This window comes from Trachemys scripta, chromosome 6 (assembly GCF_013100865.1).
Source record: "Trachemys scripta elegans isolate TJP31775 chromosome 6, CAS_Tse_1.0, whole genome shotgun sequence".
In the NCBI taxonomy this organism is placed as follows: Eukaryota; Metazoa; Chordata; order Testudines; family Emydidae; genus Trachemys; species Trachemys scripta.
In genome coordinates, this window is record NC_048303.1 from 123,871,689 (window position 1) to 123,898,408 (window position 26,720).

Consider the following 26,720-nt stretch of genomic DNA (forward strand, 5'->3'; position numbering starts at 1 on the left):
TGAACGGAATGACATACCCTTTGCATCTGACCTCTAGGACCTGCTGCTTTGACCTTTCCTGGGGCCCAATCCTGCGCCCGTGGACACCATTGGTAGTAGGCTCAGGCTAAGGAACCCAGTGATCTGTGTCACTGAACAAAGCTTGCATGACCAGGTATGGGTAACGGGGCGGCACACATTAGCAAGAGGCACAGGGGGTTGCCTCTGTAACTCCACATGCAGCCTGCGTTCTCATTGGCCTGGAGACGTTCAGGGCATGAGTGATGCCGAAGGCAATGTTGTTTGCAGTGGCGGTGACCGTTTCGCTGTCCCAGGGGCCTAGCTAGCCGGGGTGGTGCTAACGTCTCCAGGCCATGGGGCTGAGTGCCGCACTGACCAGTAGCAGATGGAGCTCCCTTCCGGCAGTCTCAGTGGCACACGTGCTTAATGAAACATGAAGAGAGCTTGATTCGTGAAAGAAATTACATTCTTTTCACTGCCCTCCCCTGCGTGGCTGCCACGGGACAAGAAAGGGAACGATGTCAGGAGACCTTGCTTCAACCCCCGCTTCTATTGCTGACTTGCTCTCTGGCCTTTTGACTGCCCTGAGACTCATTTTGCACCTAGATGTGGATGGGGGAAATGCTTTGAAATCTCTCTAAAACATGAAAGATCGATGGGATATTGGTGACTATTAGCCAGTCTTATTATAGTCTCAAAACACATGCTGTTTCCTTAGCATCTTTGTAACACTCCAGTAGCTGCTTCCAAGGCACAGAAGTGCAGGCAATCTCCTTCCAGAGTGAGGTACTAGCTTTCTAGGGCTGATTTATTTTTTTGTCTTTTTATTGCTAGAAGAGGCATAATGTGTAGCGTAGTACCTAGGCAGCTGCTTCAGCATCTGGGGGTTGTAGGCATGAGTCCCTGGGCCTTTAGAAATGCATCACATACTGAATTACTAGCAGACACCTAGCAAATATAGTGGCTGATGCTATCCAATGGGGGGCTGTAAATAATCAGTAATAACAGCTATTCATTCTTGCAGTGGTGCTTAACTTTGCCGCTGACATTGCTTTCCCGAGGATGATGTGGAATGGAACGATTGCCCTTACATCAGAGAGAGAACAGAAAGCAGCAAAAATTGGATTGAAAGCAAATGCAGAGAAGACCAATATTATGAAGGGAGGAATGTGGACAACAGATACAAAGGTGCATGTGGATGGAAAAGAAATCAAACTGGTAGAGTTCTGCCACTTGTGGAGAGTGATGACATCTGAAGGTGGCTGTGAGAGAGAGATTCATATGACATTAGGAAAAGCAAACACTGCTTTTGGAAGGATGAACAACCTGTGGTCACACAGAGGTCACCATGCCAAACTACAGGTCACATTATACCATGCGATTGTACTGAGCACACTACTGTACAGAGAAGAGACTTGGCCAATGACAGTGGCTAACCAAAAGAGATTGGAGGCTGCCCATCGCAGATGGCTGAGGAAGATACTACACATTTCATAGAAAGACAAAATAACTAAAGCGAGAGTCAGGAAGCTGACAGAACAGGAGTTTAGAAAAGGCCATCAAAGAGAGAAGGCTCAGGTGGTTGGGATGTATGCCTTGTTTGGAAGATGGGTGACATGCTAAGCAAGCAGTGAATGGGGTACTCGAGAGGAAAGAGAAAGTATGGAAGGCCAAGGAAGAATAGGCAGAAGACAGTGACAGAGGATTGAATGCGCTGGTATCATCTGTGAAGAGGTCCCACAACTAGCGAATGACCACAATCAATAGAGGATGTGCCAACGGCCCAGGAGAAACTAAAGTCTAAGGTAAGGTGATGGTCCTCTTAGATTGTGTGGGAAATTCTATAAAAGAGATGGAAATAGTTTGCAAATTAGAATTGCTGATGTGGGATAGGGATGGTAGTATAGTATGACATCCTGCATCGCTGAACGGGTTTGTTGCAGGACTACAGCGAAATGCCAAGGTTTGTTTGGAGATGTCAGGGCATGTCCTCAGCTTCAGTGCAACTATGCCAGTGTACAGCAACTGAGGACCTGCCCCATCATGTGTATTTAGGGCAGTGTAAGAAAAACTAAAACCTGAACAAGCTTGGAGTGGGTAGCCAGGTCCAGCCCTATGGAACAGAAGCTGCCACTGCCGGGTGAGTGTAGGGTAGGTTCACTCTCCAGCCCGCCACCAATGACCCATCCCCCTTCCTGGTGTAGCTCCACCACTGAGCAGCATAATACTGGTGCAGTGAGGTGGAAGATCAAACCCAGGGTCTGCATTACCCTACAGTGCAGAATGGTACATACAGTCCAGTCTGTGACCAACAGTTTAAAAACTAAGGGCCTAAAATTAGCCTGTGTCATGTCCACATTTAGGAAACTAAATTATTGCCCTGATTTTCAAAAGTGCTGGCACTCAGCATTCATGACTTCAACAGGAGTTGCTGGGTGATTCGCAGTTCTGAAAATAAAGCCATATATTGATTGCCTAAATACAGATTTAGGAGCCTGACTTTTAAGGCATTCGCTTTTTAAAATCTGTGTGTGGTTTGTGTCTGTAAGTAATATGCAATGTTTATGAAATTGCAGTTTGTATTCTATTATAATTGTTATTCTATGTCCATTTGGGAGGCGAATCCTGTGGAGAAAATCCCACTGACATCAATGTGCCTCTAGGTACTACTGTAATCCAAATGATAAGCCATGTGTATAATTATGTAGGGCTTTGTTTGCTTACCATGTTTTAATCATGCAGTAGTTATTCATTTAAATCATTTGTGCTTCACTGTATACACAATATAGGAACATTTTCAGTTCTGAACCTATTTTTAAAGAAATAATATACCTTGTTCTTTGATTAGCTGTTTGATGACACAAGAGCTTGGATGGATTTAAAGGTATTTGTTTTTTCTTTATGCATTGTGTGTGTGCGTTCGTATTCCATAAGCAAAATCTTTGTTTAAAAGAGTCTGACATACCCCTGCCCCCAGTGCAAACTCTTAGAAACAAGGAAATAGCAAGATAGAGGACACCTCTGAACTGTATAAAGCTCACGTGGCACAGTTCGACTGATGGTGATAGATTCCGCATCATCACAAAAAAAGCCTTCCTTCTCCTTCTGAAAGATCTGTTGCACAACACATTAAGTGCCCTTCTAATACAATGCAAAACCTCAGTTCCATCCTCAGCAAATATTCAGGACTGATCTCTGTGCACGGGTTAGGTGTACCGTGTGTGATGTGTTTGTGGGGGGGAAGTATGGCGTCACCATTACGTTTTTGCATTCTCTACTGAGGAAGATTTATTGTGTACAAAAATTCATACTCATCTAGTCTGGTCTCTTGCAGAGCACGGGCCATAGGATGTCACCCAATGATTATCCATCAAACCCAACGATTTGTGTAGGGAGTTTGGAGTTTCCTGGCTTTATACATGCCCCCTACTCCCATGCACTGGTCTATTCATCTGTATAGATGGCACCATAAAAAAAAAGAAAATTAAAAATAGGCCAAGTCACAAGTGCAGCCAGGCAGGCTGCCCTAGGGAGGAATCAGCTGTTCTAGGGATGGATACGTTCAGGCCTCGGTGGTTGCTGTATAATCGTGCTCCAAAGGTCTTGACAAAGATTGAGACTCCCAGGGCTCCGCAATACAGCCTTGCTGTTATAGTTGACTGAGTTTGGTTCTAGCTCAGCCATTGTCTTTTATACACCACAGCGTTCAAATGCTTTTCATCCACGTCACTGGGTTTGTTGGATCTGTTAAGGTTTTAAATATAAATCAATGCAATTAGTCTCAGTGGTTCCCTGACTTCTCTGTTCCTTAGCTCAGTGCCCCACGTGAGTCCTCAGAAAGTCACCTGTCATTTTTGTCAGTGAGCTTCAGGGCAGGCTTTGAATACACCACACTCCTGAAACTCAGTCCCTCCAAGGACTGTGGGGGTCTCTTGTGCTAACAGCAGGGCAGGACTCCTCCATAGCATGCAGGAGTGTGCTGCAAGGCACACAGGGAACAGCTAGCACGCTGACCTGTATGCTCTTTCCCCGGTTGGGTGCAGGCAAGGGCAGTCATCTGTGGTACCAAGCAGTACACTCACCAGCAGAGGGAGGGTGTGGTCATTGCTTCTGCTCGGAGAAAAAACTGAAGTGCAGCACCTCAGAAGTGCATTGGGGACAGTGTCATGTTTCTCTGTACCAGATATGGACTGGCTACAGAGCTTGCTTATACACACCAGTTGTGTTCATCATAAGATCCTTTAATTCTCTGCCATGTATGGCTGAAGTTCGTTTAAATAAGGTATTTGACACACAGAGCCAGCTAGTGGCTGAACACTATAATGCAGTTTAGAATCCGTCACAGCTCCTCCGTTACGTTCTTCATTCCTGCCGTTTTCAGTATTTACATTATCATACTGTCTTTGAAGCTCTGAACATATCAGCCTGTCTCTAAATTGTACTGGTTTTCTAATGACACGACAGGAACACATAACGACTTGCTCATTGGACTGTCCGCCAGTTGCAACATCTGACTGTGGTCGATTTGGAATCCTTGAGTCATCATCTTGTTCTGCATCTGCCATCTGTAGGGTTTGCTCTGTTGATCACTCTTTCTGAGGAATAAACTGTAGATATCGATGGTTTCTGTTGAACTCTGTACTGTCAGTCTCAATCACATATGATTTGGGCACTGAATAGTTTTTCTTCATGACAGCTGGAGTTGTCCATCCTTCTCCATCCAATCTGACATGAACACAGTCACCAGATTTTAGACCCAGCAGTTCTCTAACTGAGTGTCTGTTGTAAAAGTGTAAAAGCTCCTTTAGCCTTTTTATCCAATTTTGCCACTCTCTTCATCTCTGGCCACCTTGGAAACAGGTTCTTTTCCAAAATTGGAACAGTAGTTCTGAGTTGTGCTGGACTAAATCCAATAGAATCATAGAAGATTAGGGTTGGAAGAGACGTCAGGAGGCCATCTAGTCCAACCCCCTGCTCAAAGCAGGACCAACCCCAACTAAATCATCCCAGCCAGGGCTTTGTCAAGCCGGGCCTTAAAAACCTCTAAGGATGGAGATTCCACCACCTCCCTCGGTAACCCATTCCAGTGCTTCACCATCCTCCTAGTGAAACAGTTTTTCCTAATATCCAACCTAAACCTCCACCACTGCAACTTGAGGCCATTACTCCTTGTTCTGTCATCTGCCACCACTGAGAACAGCCTAGATCCATCCTCTTTGGAACCCCCCTTCAGGTAATTGAAGGCTCCTATCAAATCCTCCCTCACTCTTCTCTTCTACAGACTAAATAAACCCAGTTCCCTCAGCCTCTTCTCATAAGTCATGTGCCCCAGCCCCCTGATCATTTTCCTTGTCCTCCACTGGACTCGCTCCAATTTGTCCACATCCTTTCTGTAGTGGGGGGCCCAAAACTGGACACAATACTCCGGATGTGGCCTCACCAGTGCCGAATAGAGGGGAATAATCACTTCCCTCAATCTGCTGGCAATGCTCCTACTAATGCAGCCCAATATGCCATTAACCTTCTTGGCAACAAGGGCACACTGTTGACTCATATCCAGCTTCTCATCCGCTGTTATCCCCAGGTCCTTTTCTGCAGAACTGCCGCTTAGCCAGTCGATCCCCAGCCTGTAGCAGTGCATAGGATTCTTCCATCCTAAGTGCAGGACTCTGCACTAGTCCTTCTTGAACCTCATCAGATTTCTTTTGGCCCAATCGTCCAATTTGTCTAGGTCACTCTGGGCCCTATCCCTACCCTCCAGCATATCTACCTCTCCACCTAGCTTAGTGTCATCTGAGATGTTGCTGAGGGTGCAATCCATCCCATCATCCAGATCATTAATGAAGATGTTGAACAAAACTGGCCCCAGGACTGGCCCCTGGGGCACTCTGCTTGATACCGGCTGCCAACTAGACATCAAGCCATTGATCACTATCCATTGAGCCCGACGATCTAACCAGCTTTCTATCCATCTTATAGTCCGTTCATCCAATCCATACTTTTTTACTTGCTGGCAAGAATACTGTGGGAGACCGTATAAAAAGCTTTGCTAAAGTCAAGATATATCATGTCCACCACTTTCCCCATATCCACAGAGCCAGTTATCTCCTCATAGAAGGCAATCAGGTTGGTCAGGCATGACCTGCCCTTGGTGAATCCATGCTGACTGTTCCTGGTCACTGTCCTCTCCTCCAATAGCTGCTATTGGTGTTGATCTGTAACTCAGAAGAGCAAAGAATGGATCTTCCTGTTGTAGGATTTTCTTGGCTGTCTGTACAGCTCTCTCGGCCTCTTCATTTGCTTGTGGGTTATGGGGGCTGCTAGGAATATGATCAAAATCATATTTCACTTGGAATGACTTAAGTTCTGCTTCAGTGAATTTTGGTCCGTTGTCCATCACTCGTTGTTCTGGAACACCGAAATGAGCAAAAGGGCACTTCCGTTTCTTGATAACACTGCAACATGTTATGTCTTTCAAGGACATTATTTCTATATACCTGGAAAAATAATCCATGACGACCAGGTAATGATGTGCTCTGAATTTGCATAAATCTGCAGCTCGTTTCTTCCAAGGTCCATTGGGTTGAGCTGTTGCATGCAGTGTAGTTGTAGCAATGGCAGTCTCAAGTTATTAGAGAAATAAGCTACGTGGGGCGGGGGGGCACACGAGGTCATGTCTCCCCCGTCGGGCTCAGCCCAGCTGAGGGAAACATGCCTGGGAAAGGCACCGACACCTCGCACGCCCGCTGAGCCCAGCTAGGAGGCGGCTGGAGCAGGGAAGAGAGATGGGGCTGGCAGTGCAGTTCCACCAGAGGTGGCGCAGGGAAGCCCTCTGAGTCCAGTCACTTCCTTGCCTGCAGCCACAGTTAAATGCTCAGCAGTAGGTATCCAGAGCCCGCTCCGGCCCATGCTGCACTTGCAGCGGGAAGGCGATGGAAGAAGTAAGTGGGGAAGGAGCTATGAGGAGAGTGGGGGCAAGATGGTGCCAGCTTTGAGCGGGTGTGGGAGGTACAGGGGGAATGGGGCGGTCACATGGCCTCCCAAACCTTTAAATTGTTACTCCTCCCCCCCCCCCGCACACCATCAAGAGTTACGGGTCGTCTCTGGTACATGAGGTAATATCCAACCCACAGATCTCCACACCTACCTGCCTAGATCCAGTAACCACCCCAAACACACCAAGAAATCTGTTATCTACAGCCAGGCACTCAGATACCACAGAATATGCTCCGAGGAGAAGGTCTGGGATATACACCTTAAAACCACCTTCACCAAACAAGGACACTCCACCAGAGAAGTAGACCTCACTACCAAATGGGAACCCAAATACCCCAAGCAAACCTGCTTCAATATAGAAATAAAATCCCCTCTGACCTCATAGAATTAGAGAATATCAGGGTTGGAAGGGACCTCGGGAGGTCATCTAGTCCAACCCCCTGCTCAAAGCAGGACCAATTCCCAACTAAATCATCCCAGCCAGGGCTTTGTCAAGCCTGACCTTAAAAACCTCTAAGGAAGGAGATTCCACCACCTCCCTAGGTAACCCATTCCAGTGCTTCATCACCCTCCTAGTGAAAAAGTTTTTCCTAATATCCAACCTAAGCCTCCCCCACTGCAACTTGAGACAAATACTCCTTGTTCTGTCATCTGGTACCACTGAGAACAGTCTAGATCCATCCTCTTTGGAACCTCCTTTCAGGTAGTTGAAAGCAGCTATCAAATCCCGCCTCATTTGTCTCTTCTGCAGACTAAACAATCCCAGTTCCCTCAGCCTCTCCTCAGAAGTCATGTGCTCCAGCCCCCTAATCATTTTTGTTGCCCTCCGCTGGACTCTTTCCAATTTTTTCACATCCTTCTTGTAGTGTGGGGCCCAAAACTGGACACAGTACTCCAGATGAGGCCTCACCAATGTCAAATAGAGGGGAATGATCACGTCCCTCGATCTGCTGGCAATGTCCCTACTTATAAAGCCCAAAATGCCGTTAGCCTTCTTGGCAACAAGGGCACACCGTTGACTCATATCCAGCTTCTCATCCACTGTAACCCATAGGTCCTTTTCTGCAGAACTGCTTCCTAGCCATTCGGTCCCTAGTCTGTAACAGTGAATGAGATTCTTCCGTCCTAAGTGCAGGACTCTGCACTTGTCCTTGTTGAACCTCATCAGGTTTCTTTTGGCCCAATCCTCTAATTTGTCTAGGTCCCTCTGTAGCCTATCCCTACCCTCCAGCGTATCGACCATACCCCTAGTTGTTACCTACCACCCCACACCAGAAACCATACGGGGCATCATCAAACAACTGCAACTCATACTCAATGGGGACCCCATCCTGAAATAAATCTTTCCTGAACCCCATCTTCTGGCCTGCAGAACACCCCCCAACCTCATCATCACCAGCTCAAAGCAGCACCAGACCCTGCCAAAAAACAGATGCAAACTTGCAGACATACCTCCATTGGTACCATGATCAACACTCCACCCACTGCAACACACCTTTCAGGATCCAGGGATCCTACACATGCCTATCACAACATGTGGCGTAGCTCATCCAGTGCTCTAAATGCCCCCAATAATAACTATGTGGGTGAAACCAGACAATCACTAGGCTCTCGAATGAACTCACACAGGAAAATGATAAAAGACAAAAACACCACATCAGCTGTGGGTGAACACTTTTCACAAAGTGATCACTCTATATCTGATCTCTCAGTCCTCATCCTCAGAGGAAACCTGCACAACCCTTTCAAAAGATGAGCCTGGGAGCTTAAATTCATTACTCTGCTAAATCTAAATATCAAAGACTGAACAGAGACAGTGGATTTATGGTTTATTGTAACAATCTGTAACCCACTAATCTCCTCTTTTTGTCCTGTGATTACCGAGGTATTAATGGGCCGCTCTACCTTGAATGGCCCCTTGAAATATGTGCTAACTACTTATGCTCAACAATCTGTTCCACTTGACTTTAGCTGTGACACTCTGAGTATCTTTCCCAGCCCTGAAGAAGAGCTCTGTGTGGCTTGAAAGCTTGTTTCTCCCATCAACAGAAGTTGGTCCAATAAACTATATTACCTCACCCACCTTGTCTCTCTGATAGGGATGTTGTTGTTAAAGGTTCTTTGTGTTATGTTGGTCTAATTCTGCAATGTTCACACAGAGATATTTTTATTCTTTATACATCTTTGCTGATGCCCAGCCACCACAGTGACTGGTTAGCCCATTCACAGCATTTAGTTAGTCCTTGATGCCCATCATGGATGAGGTTTAGGATTCCTCATCTCATTTCATTTGGAATTACAATGCAGTTGCCTTTAATCATAAATCCATTTGACTCACTTAATTGTCCAGGCATGGCAAAGTAGTCTCTCGTTACTTCCTTAGTGTCCTTTAGATACTTGGGCCAGCCACCCCAAATGTAATTTAGAACGTCCAGAAGTTGGGTGTCCCTCAAGATTGCTTTTTGTAGCGTTAGTAGTCTCTTTTCTGGCACTGGTCTGTATGTGTCCACAACATGCACATCCGCCTTATGTCATCTTCAAGGTCAAGAGTAGTGAGTGTGATGCTGGGCTCTGTAACAGAGTGTTTGCTGCTACCAGATTTTTCCCAGGAACGTATTTAGCAATTGGGTTAAATCACATCAACGTTAGCCATAGACATTGGCATCTCAGCGGTGCTTGATCCAGGTCTTTGCCCATTGTTGAGGGTTACAGGAGGTTTATGGTCTGTCATCAGTGTAAATTAATTCAGTCCACAGGGATATCTATAAAAGTTCTCACATGCCCATACGCTTGCCAGGCATGCCTTTTCAATCTGTGCAGAGTGTTTTTCAGCTTCTGTAAGGGTGCAAGAACAAAATGCAACTGGCTTCCATTCTGAGCCATGTTGTTGCAACAGTGCGCCACCTAAGCCATAGGTGCTTCTATCCACACTGATCTTTCGTGGGTTTGTTCACACCGTAGTACTAGAGAACTAGAGCTGTTGAAATAATTTCTTTTACCTTTTTGAAAGCTATTTCTTGATTTGGCCCCCATACTCAAGATGGGTTGGACTTTCATTCAGTAGTTTTGTCACAGTAGAAAGATCTTGTTGGTATCAACCAAGGTTATTTGCCATCCCCAGTACACATCTCAGTTCTGGTACATTAGTTGGTGCACTCAATTCTCAAATTGCCTTTACTTCCTCAGGGCTAGGACTGATTCCATGTCTGTTTGTTGTCTGTCCCAAAACTTGATTGGGGTAGGCAGAAAATACATTTTTCCTTATTTAGCCTCAGTCCAGACTGACTGATTAGGCTTAGGACTTGGCTGAGGGTTCCGTTATGTTCTTCCACTGAAGATCCATACATCAGAATATTGTCCATTAAAATTACAACTCCATTTGTGTTCATTAACAGTTCTGCCATCTTTCTTTGAAAAATTTCAGGTGCAAAGTTCAATTTTGAATTTGCCAGAATCATAGAATATCAGAGTTGGAAGGAACCTCAGGAGGTCATCTAATCCAACCCCTTGCTCAAAGCAGGACCAATCCCCAGACAGATTTTTACCCCAGTTCCCTAAATGGCCCCTTCAAGGATTGAACTTGTAACCCTGGGTTTAGTAGGCCAATGCTCAAACCATTGAGCTATCCCTCCCCCCGGCTGCTTGTGGCAGCTAGCTTAGAGAATACTGTAGCTCCTTTCATTTTGGGGAGGAAGTCATCCAGGGTTGGGAGGGTATATCTTTTCCCTCCCAACTGCTTCATTACTTCAAGATTACACAGATTCATATTTTTCCATTTTTCTGTATAACTGGTACCAACCTGCTCCATTCTTTTTAACTCTGTGAACTGTATGTACAGTACATGATTCAGCATTGTCTCTTAAGGTTAGTTGTAGTGGATCTCCTTTCAAAAGTCCAAAATCACCAAATATTCCATCGAATTCTTCCACCTTTCTCGTTAGGCTACGACGCTGTTGCTGAGAAGGCTGTTGGTCTGTGGTCCTTTGATTGCATAGCTTTTGTCTTTATAAGGTGTTTCCAGGTGAATTGGCCCATGCAGTTCAGAATAACTCCAGGGCTAGTCACAGCTGTGTCACTTGACTTCAGCTCTGAAAGGAGTTGAAGGTGATTGTAAGCCCCTTCTGAGATGACTGTGACATCAGCTCCTGAGTCAATTTTAAAGTCAGTATTCTTGCCATGAATATTCAGTTTTGCTCTCCAGTCAGGCTCTGTCATCACAAGTCACAGATCCCAGAAACAGTCGCTCTTGATCGTCTGTAATATGAGTCAACTCCCTGACTATGTTGCGGCAAGCAGCTGCAAAATATCCACATTTCATGCATTTATTACACCTTGTACCTCTGTCTGAACATGCATCATCTCCTGGGATATGACTTTTTCTCCAGCTTGTGCATGTAGGCTTGAATTTGTCCCTCTCAGCTTGGGATTTCTCTCTCCTTGTCTCAGGGGTTTTATGATGATGATTGTTAAATACTCAAGTATCTGTTTATAGCTTCTATGCTAGTTTCAGGTTTTTCAAGTTGCTCCTGCCTTTTTTTCTGTTTGAGTAATTCTGATTGCTTTCCTATCTGTATAGCTGTGGCTAGGGTCCTCTCTCTCTTCAGTGGTAGCTGCTGTGAATGGTTTTTATCTATTAACCCAATAACCAGCCTGTCTCTGATAGCTTCATGTTTTACATTCCCAAAATCACAGTTTTCAGGCAATGTATTGCAAAACTCTTATAAAATATTCAACATTTCCCCCTGGTTCTTGAATTCTCTGTTGGAAACATGCCACATTTCTCTGAGTTACAAAGTATGCATCAAACATAGCCGGAACCCATAGTTATCTTTGTGACTGACTTCAGTCAAGTCAAAGGATTTAAAGATATGCTCTGTCTGCTTCTCCATAGCATAAATTACAGAAGATACCTGGATATCTCCAGTTTCTCTGTGGAGTTTGTTTACAATGCATATTCGTGCAAAATACTGCGTCCAGTTTGTCCATTGTGAAAATTTGTCAAAGCTGAAATTCTCTGAGCATTGAAGAGTGGTGTGTTGATGAGATCCTGCAACCTTTTTTTGCTTTGTTCCCTCTGTTTGCAACCTTTGTTGTTGTTTTACTTCTGTTTCTGTTCTTAGTTTCCTCCTGACACCGTGTCATGTTCCTCTACCAGATATGGACTGGCTACAGGGCTTGCTATACAAATTTGCTGTGTTCAACATAAGATCCTTTAGTGCTCTGCCAGGTGTGGATGAGGTTGGTTTAAATAAGGTCTTTGACACACAGTGCTCGCTAGTGATTGAATAATGTAATACAGTTCAGCATTTCATGACAGGCAGTAGGATCCCTGCTGCAGAAGATGCACTGAGCAGTGTCTCTGTCTCTCCTTGCTATGAAGGATTTGGCCCTTTAAAATAAGAAAATTGTGCACCTTGTGACTTATATTACTGTAGCACCTAGAAGCCTGGACTGGGACCAGGGCCCCATTGTGCTAGGTAATGTACAGACCTGGAGTAAGAGACAGCCTGCCCAACCCTGCAGAGCTTACAGTCTAAATAGACAAGACAGACACAGGCTAGGAGGGGAAACAGGCACAGAGCAAGGAAGTCACTTGCTAAAGGTCACAGAGCAGGTACATGGCAGAGCTGGGAATAGAAACTAGGCCTTCTGAGTTACCGGCCAGTGCCTGACCCACTGGCCTAGGCTACCCGCCTACAGTTATCTACTCTAGAAACCGGCCCACTAACTTCATCATGTAAATATAAAGTTAGACCAAGATTCAGAGATTTCCGATTTCTTTGCCAATGAATCACGTGTGAGAAACCAGGTCCACTTTTAGGTCTAATATCTGAGCAGCTTTTGTTTGTTCCTGTACCAAGAGCAATAACACAATTCTACGCACCAGTTATTTCCCTGCACGGCTGAAAGTCTTTTTTTTAAAAAAGGAAGAACCAGCATTCTTAAAAGCAAAAGAATTTGGGCCAGATTTTCAGAAGTGTTCAGTAGCCACACCTGGGCCCCGATTTTCAGAAAAGCTCTGCTTCCATGTAGGCATTTAATGAGGGCCTATGACAGGGTGTACTTTGGCCCAGAGGCTCCCTGCTGGAAGCCCTGTGGTCCTACCACATCCCACCCCAGCAAAAGAGCAGAAGAGGTGAGTCCTCCAGGGTGCCTGGAGAGGCTGCAGGGAGCAGCCAATCAGTGCATAGCGGGCTCATAAAAGGAGCTGCTAGAGAGAACAGATCAGTTTGCTGGTTGGCGCCAGAGGTGCAAGGATGGTGTTCCTGGCTGGCTGCAGGAGCTTCAGGGCTTGACAGATCCGTGCTGACTGTAGCCAGGCAAGCAAGGAAGGTCCTGGGGCTAAAAAGGGAAGTGGCCCAGGAAGGCACAGCAGCAAGTAGTTAAAGGGAAGCAGCAGGTGGCTGATCCTTATAGGGTCCCTGGGTTGGGACCCAGAGCAGTGGGTGGTCCCAGGTCCCCGCCCCACTGGCTACTAGGGAAGTGGCTTAAGCACTGAGCAAGGGAGTAACAGAGTGAATGGCAGCTACCAGTGTTGCTTGACGCCTCCCCCCCTGGGGGTGGGAAGTGAAGTCACATGAACACATCTCTGAACACTGGATCTTCACTGATCTAGGAGAGCAACAGTGACTGGGGTGAAGTTGAGGGAGAGGCATGTTAAGGGAATATTTGGTTGTTGGACTTTCACACGGCGAGGTGAGAAACTGAGGCCAAGGACACTGCCCAGCGTACCCTGGGGGGGGGCATGTTTGCCTATGGTCAGATGCTTTCGAATCACAGTTGTGGTGTTTGCCCATGTTAATGCTAGGTTGCTTTTCCCTTTTTATTAAAGGTTTTCTTTGCTATACATAGCCTCAGTGCTTGTGAGAGGGGAAGTGTTGCCTCTCAGAGGTGCCCAGGGTCAGAGGGGAGGCAGTTAATTTTCCCACATTACTGGCTGGGAGCTCGAGCCCCTAAATACTGAATCTGTCTGTTGCTGACACCACTGGCAGAATGGTTCCAGTTCTAACAAACACCAAGCTGGTATATCCCCCAATGGGACAATGTGCATCATAGGGAAGTCCTAGTCCTTCCTGAATAGCCATTGGGTGGGGAGGGGGCTTCTTGCCGTGGGAGCAGGAATGAATATTCAGACCTCACCCCCTCTCTATGCTACAAAGCCCATTTCCATGGGAGCTCCCTGAGCAAGGGTTTCACAGACCTAGCAGGTCCCTGAATAATCTCTCTCTAATGGCCTGCCTGTTGAGTTTGTGCTGGAGTTTGACCTATAGGCACAATATTATATTCTTCTGGTGGTTCTATCTATCCACGGCATGCAGACAGTCTACACCTAGAGATGGCCCAGCATGGACAGACTTGATTTACCATCACAGTGTGACAGGTGAACAGCAGGTGACAGTAACCGAGGAGCCAGGGGAATGTTTTAAACATTCATTTTCCAGATAGCTGAAGTCAGCCTGCAGGGGCTTACAGTTCTGGGGCACAGAGCTTTATCCTTTTACAGCATTTCACAGGGGAAATGACTCTAATGAACAGATGAAAGGAACAAAGCGTGTTTGACCTACATGGCAGCTTTGAAAGGTGCTTTTCTAAATACATTGGACATGCTCTAATTGGTTAGGCATTGAGGAAAATACTGCAAAATGTGAGGTGCTAACACTGCATATTTTAGTCTTGAGACGACAGTCTCAATGGGTCATATCCGCTCCTTGACTTCGTGCTCTGCAAGAGATGAAAGGATGGGGAGAATCTATTCCTCTGGCCAGTACTGAGGTGGAGAGAAGGAGCTGAAACCCCTGTGGTTATTCTGTTTTCTTTCCCATACAGTCTACACACTGGTTTTGTAATGGTATAACTATGTAGGGTCAGGGTGTGACTTCTCTACTGAAACAGTGAAGTCAGTACAACTCCCACGAGTGTGGGCACAGTTCTATCCATTTACACTGGGATACCTTATTCCCCTTTTCATCTGGGGAATAGCTGCATTGGCATGAAGCACCTTTAGGCTTTGTGTACACTACAGAGCCTTAGGCCGGTGCAGTCCCTAGTATAGACAGAGCGTCCGTAGCCAGGAGGAGTTTTTCTGCCAGTGTAGGAACACCTCTTCCCCAAACAATGTTAGCTGTGCAGACAGCACTCGTCTTTTGCTGGCGAGGAGGGTGGTTTTTTTTTTTTTTTTAATTTAAACAGGCAGCATTGGGCTTCTAGAACCCAATTATTCCGGAGCCTTTCAATAGGATGCCTCAATGACTTAGCAGCTTTGAAAGTCCCACCTGCAACATATGAATTGAGTGGTTACCTAGCACCATACGCCACGTCCCTCCTCCGTGATTAGCAATGAGATGTGTTTGTTCTTAGGGGAGCTCTGAATTTGAGTTGTGGTTGCAGGGAGCTGGCCGGAAGAGTATTTCACACTTGCTCCCCCTCTGATGCCTCCTTGCATTTTGAGCTGTGACCTTGTATAGTGCTGTTACACACACAAAACTACCTGAAACGAACGTTAAGGTTGCAAAGCCAAGCACTCCAAAATGCCAGATTTCAAGGTTGCCTGTGCAGGCTTGATTCAGCCCCTTTGTGTGTATGAATTATGATACTGTCTTTAATTACACCATCAAATACTACGTTTTCGAGAAGTCAGTGCACAGGCTGGACAATATTTTGTTTTCTCCTGATGGTTCAATGAATGGCCCCAGGCCTTGTTCTCTGTGCGCTATTCAAACCCTGCTCCAAAGACAGAGTGATTAATTGTCTCAGGGGCTTCTGTGCTGAGAGTGCTTCACAAACAGGACTGAAGTTATCTTCACAACACCCCTGTGGGGTCCAGGGATGGTGGTATCCCCCTTGTACAGACAGGGAACAATGGCACAGAGATATAGGTCAATTTTGGGTGCCTAGTTTGAGACACCTGGGATCTGATTGTTCTGCGTATGTAGCATTCTGTTTTATAGCAGGTCACATGTTCACAGCACGGCTCCCTTTAACTTCGGTTGTAGATGTGAGCACTCAGCTCTTCTGCCATTCAGACCCCTGGGCAACCCAGAAAATGAGGATAGCTTTGGTTTAAGTGACATGCCCAGTATCACACAGTAACCTTGTGGCAGAGGCAGGGATAGAATCCAGTTCACCAGAGTGGCATTAAACTGCCCTAACCAGGAGATCTTCGTTTCTCTTCCTGCTGTCCCCTGCCTCATTCACTACACACCTTCCAACTTCTGCAACAAACAAGGCGGGGATCCTATAGACAACAGCCTCCTCAACTGCACAATTGTTGGGAAGCACATGCTGAGAGTCCTTAAGATTGTCATTAATTCTTTTGTTAACTCTGGCCTGCATAAATCATACATACCTCATAGCTGAGGTTTATGAAACAGCTGTCTCTCAGTGGGACCTATGATACCCTGACGCCTCTTGTCTTTACACAATGCATTCTGATCAGCAGCTGATCTCGTGTTCATCCCTGAGTTTCTCCTGAAGACTATTTTAAATTCCTCTGAAACAAACGGAGGGCCGCAACCTGAAACAAACTCTTCAGGGAACATACTCTGTAATGCTTCAGTAGTATTTGCAACAGAAGTGTTCGTCGTGTGCTGCATCAAGCCACCTGGAATGAGAGCAGCTGTATTTGCATACTGTGGAGTCTTTGCAAGGCCTTAGTTGTCCACTGGTGCATGTGACATGGAGCAAGTGTCTGGCATGTTTGTGGTTGCCTGCTCTCTCTCCCTCGGGATGAACCTGGGCGTCATCTACATGCCTAGCACAATGGGGCCACAATCTTATTGGAGCCTGAAATATCATTAATACATAATTCACAATGGCTACTTAACTTTTCTGTAGCCTGCTGTGCATCTGACTTCCAAAAGTAACTTTGGGTCTGTCGACACTGCAATTAGTCACCCGCGGCTGGCCCGTGCCCGCTGGCTTGGGCTAAGGGGTTCATTGCGGTGGAGATGTTTGCAGGGTCCTAGGGCCCAGACTCGAGCCTGAACACCTACCTGACTCCCGGGAGCCTGAATCAGTTGGCATGGGCCAGGCTCAGGTTTTTAGCTGCAGTAAAGACGTACCCTACAAGTCGAGCTTTTCCCTATCACTGGGCCTCGGTGACGTTGAAGAAATTCAACCGGCATCCTAACTTGCAAGCTTCTTGGTATTACTACCAATGTGCCCAAGAGCAAGCAAGCAATCTCTCCTGACAGCTCCATTTCTCTAGAGGAATAAGAATGACTCCCTCACCTTCTGTGTCATTTGACTCTCCCAAAAGAATATATTCGAATGGAAGGTGATGAATGCGCTGGGTTGAGATTTAGGTATTCTGGGTTCAGTTCTCGGCTCTTCCTGTGTGGCCTTGGGCAAATCACTTAGCCCTCCTGTGCCTCCGTTCTCTTGGGTTAAAATAGCAGGGAAGACATCAGCTCAGGTTAGCCGCTCAAGGTAATGCCTATAAGGCTGTCCGAAGCGGAACTTGACCCGCTAACCCAAGTTAAAAGCGGAGCTGCAAGTGCGTTCACTACCATCTTAACCCGAGGTAAGAACACACCTTTTCCCCCACAGCGTAGCAGTACACTTAGATACAGTACCTTGTGTTGTGCATGACTGAGGAGAAATGCCAAGTATTGCACTTAGGAAGGAATAATCAATTGCCCAAATACAAACTGGGAAATGACTGCCTAGGAAGGAGTACTGCAGAAAAGGATCTGGGGGTCATAGTGGATCACAGATTAAATAAGAGTTAACAATGTAACACTGTTGCAAAACGAACATCATTCTTGGATGTATTAGGAGTGTTGTACACAAGACACGAGAAGAAATTCTTCTACTCTGCTCCATGCTGATAAGGCCTCGGCTGGAGTATTGTGCCCAGTTCTGGGCACTATGTTTCAGGAAAGATGTGGATAAATTGGAGAAAGTCCAGAGGAGAGCAACAAGTTGCAGTGGGGGCAACCAAGGAGCTAATTTGGCCCATTCACTCGGCGTGTTGAAAATGCATCAGTAATGCAGTTGGGTTTTCCCAGTATTTCTTTTAATTGTGATTGGCATCTTTAGGAGAAGGGCAAAGAAGAGCAGAGGGGGAAGGTGGGTAGGGAGGGGCACTGAGTGAAGGCTGGGGGCCGCTCACGGGGAGGAGGACAGGGGATTGTCGCTCAGACAGTGACATTTTGAGGTAGGTGGCTAGGGATGGGATTTTCAGAAGTGCTCAGCGCTGGCCAACTCTGTTCCCATTGAAGGCAATGAGGATTTCCCCCCTGGGTTCACTAGCGCTGAGTTAGGCCTAGACTGAATGCATCTGAAAATACCACCCTATACCTGTATCTTGGAGTTCTGGGAACATCATAAAGCCCTTGTGCTTCACCACCCCAAACCCCAGATTGAGGGTTAACCCCCAGTTCAGTTACCTGCTGAGTCAGTATTTTCCAGGCCCTTCTGCTCCTCTCACACAAACCTTTACACGTGAAGCCGGTTTTCCACGTGTGCATTGATTGTACGGCCTGAACAAGTGCCTTGCCCCCTGCACTGCTGACCAGGGAGCCTCCAGCCGCGACATGGAGCCCTTCCAAAACAGCCTGGGAAGCAAGCGCACAGCCCTGGGGGCAGGTAGATGGAAAACGCACGTACCTATTAGAGGGACGGAATCCGAGGTGGCAGGCATGATCTCCGCCACAAGCAGCATGAACACGGTCAGGGACAGCAGGACAGTGATGCCTGGGATGGAAAGGAAAGGAAGAGTATGACCTTTGCTGAACTGGTGTGGCCATTCCACTAACATCTTGGCAATGAAATAAAACCCCGGCCTGGTCACTAGCTAAGCAAGCCCGTCTCCAGCTCATCTCCACTTCTGCCTCTCCAAGAGAAGTCTCTCTGCTGGGCAAGATGCATCCTCCAGTGCTTCTTCATCTCCTCTCTGTCCCCCTTCTCGCCAGTTTCCCTGTTTGCCTTGGCTGCCAATAACTCTCGACCCAGAGCTCTGTCCCTCCGGCACTGCAAACACAATCACTGCCACCTTGCCCGTGTACCTGGTGGCCTTGACTCTTCCACTCTGTACTCCACCATTTCCTCTTGCCCTGCCTACTCTAGCTCTCTTTACTCTGGCCTCCTCAAATCCCAGCTCTCCACTGTGCAGGTAACCATGCTTCCTAGCTTCTCACCGGTACGCCCAAGGGAGACACATTCAGACTCTCTCCTCCAACAAACCGCAGGTCTCAAAGTGGTCTCAGAGTTCCACCGGGTCTGTCATTGCCCCAGGATTTATCGTGTTTCATAGACGAGACTGGATTTTAAGGCCAGAAGAATCCATTAGGAGCACCTAGCGTGAGCTCCTGCAGGCCAGAGAAGGTCCATCTACTAACTACAGGTGGGATTCTGAACAGCAACTCCCACTCTAATCTGGATTCTGACCCCTTACTCATCTTGTCATATGTCCCTCCACGAGTAACCCCCCAGGACCAGTGGGTCTCCTTGTAGAGTGAGGCACTACTCTGCATGAGTAAAGTACCACAGTCGGGTCCTTAGAGCTCTGGAACTTTGTTCAAATACTCTTTTAACATCCCCTAGACAGACCCAGATGTCACAACCTTTGTTTCCTAGCTTGGTGGTTCAGTCCCTTTTAGCCTTGTGTAATCACTGTTCATCTCAGGAAGCCTTTGTTGCTTTCAACCTCTCCATGCATGTGCCCAGGCCTATCCCCAAGACCTGCTTTCTCTAGCCTTGTGACTTGGCATGAACACCAGGCTTCAGAAGAAAGAGACGGTTGCCCTAACCCACTGTTCCACCTAGTCCAATGAAGATGTCTAACTCTATCCTGCAGAACTGGTAAATCACATTCATTTTTCAAAGCACGGACCCAGAGAATAATCCGAATCAAGGCCGGCCACTTATTAATACCTAATATCAGCAGGAAGCTGTATCGCCACATTGCTCAGATCAATATGAATGGCTGAGCTTACATAGTGCCGAATCAATAGGGCTACCTGCTGTCGGTGCTCATTAATGTCAGTGGCGGTTCCTCAAGCTGACCCAAAGAAAGCCGTCTTGCTACAGCGTCTGCAGCTTTGAGTGGGCTCCCCCCATGGGAAGTCCCTACAAGCCAAGGTCCATAGCAGGCATTTGACGCTCCCTTTTATGCCAAATCTTTCGGAAGAGCTGAGGAATTAATTTTCCTTACCTAAAGAGATCTTCTCTCCCGAGTCAGCAGGCAACAGGAAAACCAGCAGTGCCAAGCCAGATATAAGGACACAGGGAATCAGTAAGTTCAAGCCGTAGTAGAGGGTGCGCCGGCGCATGGTTACCGTGTACGTCACATCTGGATACGGTTCTTTACAGCACTCATAGTACAGCTCGTTCCTCTTCCCGGGGACACCTGCGCAGGAGGAAACCAGAGGTGGAGAGAGCGGCGGTTGGCCTGATATCTGGACCTGTGTAGCACTCAACTCCGAGTCAACACTTCATGCCTCTGAGCATCGGACCCAATGTTCAAAGGCATTCTGTTTAGATCGTTGTTAGTACATGTATTACTGTAGCACCTAGTGGCCTCAGAGAGATGGGCCCTATGGTGCTAGAAGCTGTACATATGGTAAGAGACAGCACCTGCCCCAAAGAGCTTACAGTCTAAATAGACAAAGGGTGGGATGGGGAAAGAGAGGTGAAGTGACTTGCCCAGGGTCACACAAAAGGTCAGTGGCAGAGGTGGGTTCCCGACTCCCATCACTAGGTCACACTGCCTCTCAAAGAGCCACTTTCCCATCAATAGAACTAGTTCAGTGGTGTAAGTCGCTAGCTGCCAAAACCCTCAAACTGTAGGTTCAAATCCCAACAGGCATCTTTATTTTCTTAAAGTAAAGGAAGTTATTAGAATGAAGTTTGCACTGTGTGTGTGTGTGTGTGTGTGTGTGTGTGTGACATTAAAAATAGAGATCTGTTCTGTGCTGTGTAGCTATTAAAGATCTCACGACTCTTTGATTTGCTCTAAGATTCTTGGTCAAAACTTCCCATCTTCCACTACTGTGCAGTATGACTTCTGCTGGCTGGCTCTCTCCACCCCTCCTGTAGGCAGTAGAGAAATGAGTCCTATGTCCTAAACCGCTTTGAGATTAAAGGAGCTATAGAAATATAAAAAGATCGTTTCCCTGTCACTTTGCTCACTGTATACATGTAGTGACTACAGGATTTGCAAATATAATAATTATTCCGAGCTGACATATTGGTTTTCAATTTTTATTTTTGGAAACAATATAACTGGAACAGGGCATAGCAGGCCCCCCTTGGTCCGGCCTCTGCTCTGCTCCAAAAATCACTCCGAGACCTTCTGGCTCAGCAGTCACCGGTGCAGTTTATTTACAGGGGGCAATCCCACCACCTTCCCACCATATACAGCACGGGGACTTCCCAGCGTCTACAGCCAGGAGAGACGCGCTTTCACGCTCTGGCTTCCCCCTTTCCATCTGCCCCCCGGCTTCCTTCCTCTGAGGCTTTTGTGCAGCCCCAGGCTAATTAGGTAGGCTGCTGTTTCCCCTTTGTCAATCAGGTACAGGTGGCTCTAGCCAGCTCCAATTTACCTCCCTTAATTGGAGCTGGAGTGACAGAGGGCTGGCTTAGCAGTCCGTGCCCAACACCCTGTCACAAGAACTCATTAATGGAGAGACATATTGCAGTTGAATTACAGCAGACTCATCCTTCGTACATTCAGCCAGTTTTTCACAGCTGAGTTCTCTTCAGCAGGAAAAACCGAATGTTAGACAGATGGTAGTTTTTGCAGTTAAGGTTGTAACTCACTGTCTTTTTTATAAGTTCCTTTCCCCCAGCGTTGGCAAAACTCAAGTGATCCAGCTGAAATTTCTTCTGTGCCACCCTGACAGATGGCGGGGGGGATATTTTAGGAAGGTTTGGTAGCCCTCGGATGGGCATTCAGCTATGGCGGTGTGGAAGATCAGAGCTGGAAAACTGTCTGCACATTTTCTGAAAATTCATCTGGAAAACAGCTTGGCCTAGGAACCCCCTGAGAATTGGTGCCTTTGTTTTTTGGAAACATGGCGTGGTTAATGATCTGGTTTGTGTGAAACGGAGAGCACCATGAGATTTCACGCACACCCTGTACCATCTATGAAGTCTGTTCCACATATTCGCATGCTAATACACCCCCACAAGCGCTCTCCGTGCGGTTTGCGGAGGGCCATTCAGCTCACTTCTTAGAATGATAAGGGCCAGAATTTCAGAAGGGTGTGCGGGGATTCTCCATTGTCCCCCTTTTGAAAACGGGACCTATAATATGCATTGAAATGTCACCGTGACTTTTGTATGAGAGAACTGAAAATCCCAAGGTGATTCTCAGGGCAGGTCTTCACTACGGGGGGAGGGGGTCAATTTAAGATACGCAAATTCAGCTACGCGAATAGCGTAGCTGAATTCGACATATCGCAGCTGACTTACCCCGCTGTAGGGACAGCGGCAAAATCAACCTCTGCGGCTTCCCGTCAATGGCGCTTACTCCCACCTCCGCTGGTGGAGTAAGAGTGTTGATTTGGGGATCGATTGTCGCGTTCCAACGGGACGCGATAAATCGATCCCCGAGAGGTCGATTTCTACCCGTCGATTCAGGCAGGTAGTGTAGACCTAGCCTCAGACGCACCCATTCTGTGACACCGCAGCTAAGGACGTAAAGACAGGTAAGCTGAAGGGAAGATGGAGAGAGCCTTAGTTGATGATTCTGTGTTTTGTTTTTAGAAAACAGACTCAGAATGTCAGGAAATTCAAAGGGTTTGTTTTTAATTAAGGAAAACGGAAAAATCAAAGGACAAAAATGCAGAGTTCAGGTAACCCAGGCCACGTCAGCATCACCTCCATGGCTGTGTTTTCAGTACTTTGGAGATGGGAACGTAAAGTTCCTGCTACTCCCAACCTCACAGTAGCCTTCTCTCTCTCTCGCTCTCTCCTGACCTTCTATTTAATAAGAAGCCTGCTTAGCCGGCCAGGGAAATCTAACCTTGCAGCAATTTGCTGTGACAAGCTACAAGCAGTCCTGGGCATCCCAGCCGTGGTAAGAGGAGATTTACCCTCAGACTGGCTGCAGGACGATTAGCGTCATGGGCTGTAGGCTGTGCCTCTAATTTTCTAGCATCTGAACTGCAAATGTGACAGATGCTGCCATGTCCTAGCATTTGCTGTTCTTTCGCTCTTTTCCCTGGTTTGTGTTGGTCTGGTTTGCTCATCAGGTCAGACTTTTGAGTGAACCGGAAAGATGCCAGCTTGAACATGGTGGCTTGTCCACGGGCTGGAGAGCCTGGGGCTACGCCAATTCTGAGCCCTACCTGAGAGGAATTAGGTGATTTCCAGTCTGAAAGGCAGCAGGAAGCTGTAGGCGAGGGGTGTTTTGGAGACGGTGGCTGAGACTATTAGAGACAGGAAACGGGGGGAAGAGGAGACTGTGGAGCTGGGGCTGGTGGAAGGGGCAGCTCTGAGGAGCACGTTTGGCTCCTGTAGCACCTTAGCCAGGGAAAGCCTGCAAGGGAGAGTTAAAGAGGGGCGTTCTTAAAGGGGCCTAGATGAAGGAGAAACAGGTGTGACAGCCACAGAGACAACCCTACCTCCAAGGGAGTGCTCGAGGGGTAGGGAACGGAAACGGGTATCTACAGTTTGCCTTCCCCACCCTTAGTGACTGATGTCTGGAGACACTGCGGCTTTCGATAGTTGTCCATCACACCCAGTGTGCAGTAGACTGTTGACAGCCTGATCCTGCAGTTGACAATGTCCACAGTGGCAACAGAGACTCAGCACCCATCACGTTTTTCTCCTCTGGTTGTATCGTCTGGATCTTCTCTTCCTTCACTGTGCACTGTTTTGCTTTGACGCTTAAGGGTCAACAGGTCTGATTCACCATAATGTGTGCAATGTGTAGCACCAGTGTGTCAGGTTGATACAGAGAAGGGGCTTTCTTTAGAAGAGAAGGCCCTGGTCGTGTTAGGCAGGCTGCTTGTCTAACCCCATTATTGCATTGGCCACTGTCGGAGTGATGTGAGAGCTGACACAATTCCATCCAGGCCTGCGGGAACAAGCGCAGGCAACTCGAACACCAAATGTGTTCCTCAGCGATGCTTGTTGAAGGCAGGATTTTAAGCCAGAAATAACCAAACGGGGCCCTCTCCTGAGCTCCTAAACCTGTAGAGGAGTATTTGAAAACCAGTGCAGCGCTGAGTGGGATGGACCTTTGGACTTTTCCCCTCCTAGTGGAGTCCTTTACCCTTCCTGAAAACAGAATCCTGATGGTTCCCATTAGTTTCTCACCTCTGAGATCCCCTGCCTTAAGACTTCACATTGCAGCTGCCAGGCTCCAGCTATGGGAAGGGCCACATGTAACCAAGCTCACGCTGTAGCAAGCTAATCAAGGTCTACACGTGGCCCACCCCACCCCTAGATGCAGACAGAGCAACACAGAACGGAGTCTGTGAGAAGCATCAGCTTTTTAAAAGTACAGTTTTCTTCTGGAACAGTAGAATGAATGTTTGGAATGCACTGACCTGATGTAGCAGAGGGGAGGCTAGTGACTTTACTGAATAGAGACTTTGCTGACCTGGGACATGTCTACACTGATGGCGCTATACCGGTATAGCTACTACAGCACCACAGCTGTGCGTCTCTAACCCCATAGTGTAGACGCAGACTACAATGACGGAAGGGTTTTTTCTGTTGCTATAGGAACTCCACCTCCCCAAGCGAGGGTAGCTAGGTCAACAGAAACAGACTTCTGTCGACATAGCTGGGTCTACACTGGGGGTTAGGTTGGTGTAGCCAGGGCTCACAGAGCGTGGAATTTTCAGACCCATGAGTGCTGTAGGGATGTCGACCCAAGTTTGAAGTGTAGACCAGGCTCTGGGTATATGGTTTGGGGATTTGTTTGGTTTGGGGTTTTGCAAGAGTTCCTGCTGTGATCAGACTTTCAAACCTAATCCCCTTTAGGCTAAATAAGTTGCAGAAACGTGATTCGATGTTCACTATGCACGTAGAAGACCCAGATATCCAAGTTCTGTGCTGACCCCCTGCATGTACTGACGTCAGTAGAATTTCATAGGTTATCAGACCCCACAGCAATATGCCCACAGGCTCCCTATTGTAGCTTTAGTTAACTCAGCAGGACAAGAAAGAAAACACTTGAAACATTGTCTGCAGTCCAATTGTGAGATTTCTACTGCTTTTCAAATAGGAGCTTTTAATACCTGTACTTCAAATGTCCAGATAAGAGCCGTCATTCCCATGTATTCAATTTGCCTTAAAGTTTCAACTCCTTTAGATTTCTAAGCGAGCCAACTTACCCACTAAATCCCATTCTCCATTTGATATGTAATTGGAAATATCAGCTTCAAGCATCTGCAGATCAAGCAGCCAGCCATTGTGGGTCCATGAACCAAATTTCAAATCGCATTTTTGCACATCGAAAGGGAACCAGCGGACGTCAATGTAACACGTGCTCTTCAGAATGCCTGAGAATAGATGTTAGAGGGGGGAAACAGACATCTGAGGTCTGAAGGGCAAATGCAAAATGAAATGACATTGTGCTGAGATCCTGTGGAACTCTCAGGCCTCTCTCTACAATTAGACTCAATCCCGCTGAGCAGACGCCGATTAGAATTTCTAATCGAACTGTTCCACTAACAGCACTTACGATTTCCTGAGCCAAATGACTTTCCTTTTGCAGTTACATTCTGCAAAAGAGAGACCCAGCTGATGCAGTGTTTCTAAAGAGATAGGGGCCAAATTCTCTCCAGTGTGTAAATGGGTGCATGCCGTGTTGAGTTCAGTGGCGCTACACCGACGTACACCAGCAGAGAAACCAGCTCAGGGGATATCAACAAACATACAAATTCGTGACCTTTTGCCCCTTTGTTTTCTTTGCCATGCTTATTCTCTTTGGGCCATATCGCCAGGTCTTCCCTCATGTATGTTCTCTAGGGGTCTGTCTACACTGTGTCTGGTGCAAGCCTCCCACCCTAGGTCATCCTAGTGCACTTAAAAATAGCTGGGGCCGAGGCGGGGGCTCTCAAGCCTGGGGTGGGGTTGGATGTGGGGGTTGGACTGACAGCCCACGTTGCAACGTCAAAGCATTGTCTGCACCGCTATTTTTAGTGCACTCGTGCGAGCCCCATGTATACTAGTTTGTGAACTCAGGCTGGGGGACTCACTTCCAGACGCAGCGTGGAGATGCCCTGGGAAGCTTGCTGGGCAATCCTACCCCATGATACCAATCTGTGCCTGTCTACACAATGGCCTTGCAGTGAAGCTAACAGAATCCCACGTATCTCTGCTCTGGGACTGAGAACCATTAAATTTCAGTTGTCTGCAGTGAAGTTCCTCTTCCCCGTGGTCAGGGCACCAGCCTGGGACTCCACCGATCAGGGTTCAGGTCTTTGCTCTACCACAGACTTCCTGTATGACGTTGGGCAAGTCGCTTAGTCTCTTTGTGCTCCAGTTCCTAGCCTCTAAAACAGGGATAACAGCACTGCCCTGCCTCACGGGGGCTATGAGGATAAGCCCACTAAAGGCTGTGAGGTGCTCAGATACCACAGGAATGGGGCCATAGAAGTGACATAAGCAGATAGGCTGAGATTCACAAAGAGACTTAGATGCTTGACGGCCACTTTAAGCACCTAAATCCCAGAATTGGACCCTGGTGAGATTCATACAAACCCTGCTCAGCTGCTGCAGATCCTCATAGTCCCGTAAACTTGTTGCCACCTAAGTTTTTG

General features: G+C 47.2%; 1 protein-coding gene across 1 annotated transcript in view; it reads right to left on the minus strand.

Moving 5' to 3' along the window:
- The window catches only part of LOC117879444 (neuronal acetylcholine receptor subunit alpha-7-like), a 102,441-nt gene that overhangs the window by 15,605 nt on the left and 60,116 nt on the right, over positions 1 to 26,720 (minus strand). The window contains exons 6-8 of the mRNA XM_034774638.1: positions 25,290 to 25,457; positions 20,153 to 20,347; positions 18,607 to 18,693 (exon numbers count right to left, since the gene is read on the minus strand). Coding sequence (XP_034630529.1) covers positions 18,607 to 18,693; positions 20,153 to 20,347; positions 25,290 to 25,457 — 450 coding nt within the window. The remainder of the gene's footprint in view (positions 1 to 18,606; positions 18,694 to 20,152; positions 20,348 to 25,289; positions 25,458 to 26,720) is intronic.